General features: G+C 40.3%; 1 protein-coding gene across 1 annotated transcript in view; it reads right to left on the bottom strand.

Annotated features, from left to right (window-relative positions):
- The window catches only part of LOC109465393, a 27,762-nt gene that overhangs the window by 8,904 nt on the left and 17,516 nt on the right, over positions 1-1,342 (bottom strand). Inside the window, exon 17 of the mRNA XM_019762609.1 lies at positions 442-587. Coding sequence (XP_019618168.1) covers positions 442-587 — 146 coding nt within the window. The remainder of the gene's footprint in view (positions 1-441; positions 588-1,342) is intronic.

Genomic DNA, 1,342 nt, shown 5'->3' on the forward strand with positions numbered 1-1,342 from the left:
GTTGTGTTGACCAAACAAATATTTATTTAATAAGTAAAGTTACATTTAAAGGGTGATTGACTGAATTTCTGCACAGTAATTCTGTGAAAGTTTGGGGACTAAAGGCATACTAGGTAAATTACTACCTCGAGAATGTTGACCTTACATGGGACAATTTCAGTATGGTAAGTATGATTTTATCATGATTATAGTACACTATCAGTCACCAGAAGCTCTAGATGACATCACGTACATGTACTATTAATTTTCTTAAAATGGAATGATGGGTAGACAGTATTAGGGAAGACATCAAAAGCTTGAAACTGCAGAAGGCCAACCCGCTAGACAGAGGCAGCTGGAGAGCAGCTATTAGACCTAAACGACACCCCACAACGTCCAACCCTTGCATGACAGGGAACGGACGTTAAGCTGTGCAGTGAGTGAGTGAGTGGAAGTTCCTACCTTGAGAATGTTGAGGTCATACTGGATGAAACCTTTAAAGCAGACGCGCGCTCGAACGATATCCAGGTTATAGTTGATGATGCCAAAATTGGCGGTGGCGTACACTTCATCCAGAACATCGATTCCAAACCTCCCGTTCAGAAGTGCTGAGTCACAACAGAAGAGTAAAAAAAATGGTTTAGTTTGGTCAAACAGTACCCGTGCAATTGCAGCCTTTATAGCGCTGAAGTGAAGCAGGATTTACAATCGGTTTACAATCACATTTAAGCATCAATCAATAATCACAAACAATCACGTAATATACATACAACATATCTGCTCCACACACGTTCTGTGGAACTGTTGCGGCTGCCATTCGGCACTACAAGGTGACCTCAATACGACTTTCCCCAACCGAAGTTAGGTACCCATTCACACCTGGGTGGAGTGAGGAAAGTCGAGTAAAGTGCCTTTCCCAAGGGCACAACATCAGGGTGCATGTCCAGACATGTCCCGGGTACAACTCGGGATCGAACCCGGGCCTCCCCGTTTCATAGTCCGAAATAATCTACCACTATGCCACCTGATGCCTCAATGACAAGACAATTAGTAGAAAACTATCAACAAAGATTGTAACAATGCTGCATGTATGATTGTAGTTGACAAACCTTGCTCTAATAAAGCATTAGATATTCTATAGTGCATATAACATGTCGTTTGTTTATCACAAAATTACATTCATCTAGATCTGACCTTGGAATGATAGACTACTTGTACCTAACAATGTACGTAAATATCATTTATTTTTTTTATGCTGTGCCTGAAAACTTTATTTATTTATTTATTTATTGAGCTTTACAGATTTAAAAAAAAAATCTGTGAGGAGCCGGCAACTTCTAGAATGTCTGAGTGTTCAATCCTG

The sequence above is a fragment of the Branchiostoma belcheri genome, unplaced genomic scaffold (assembly GCF_001625305.1).
Source record: "Branchiostoma belcheri isolate BF01 breed outbred unplaced genomic scaffold, Haploidv18h27 scaffold15, whole genome shotgun sequence".
NCBI lineage: Eukaryota > Metazoa > Chordata > Leptocardii > Amphioxiformes > Branchiostomatidae > Branchiostoma > Branchiostoma belcheri.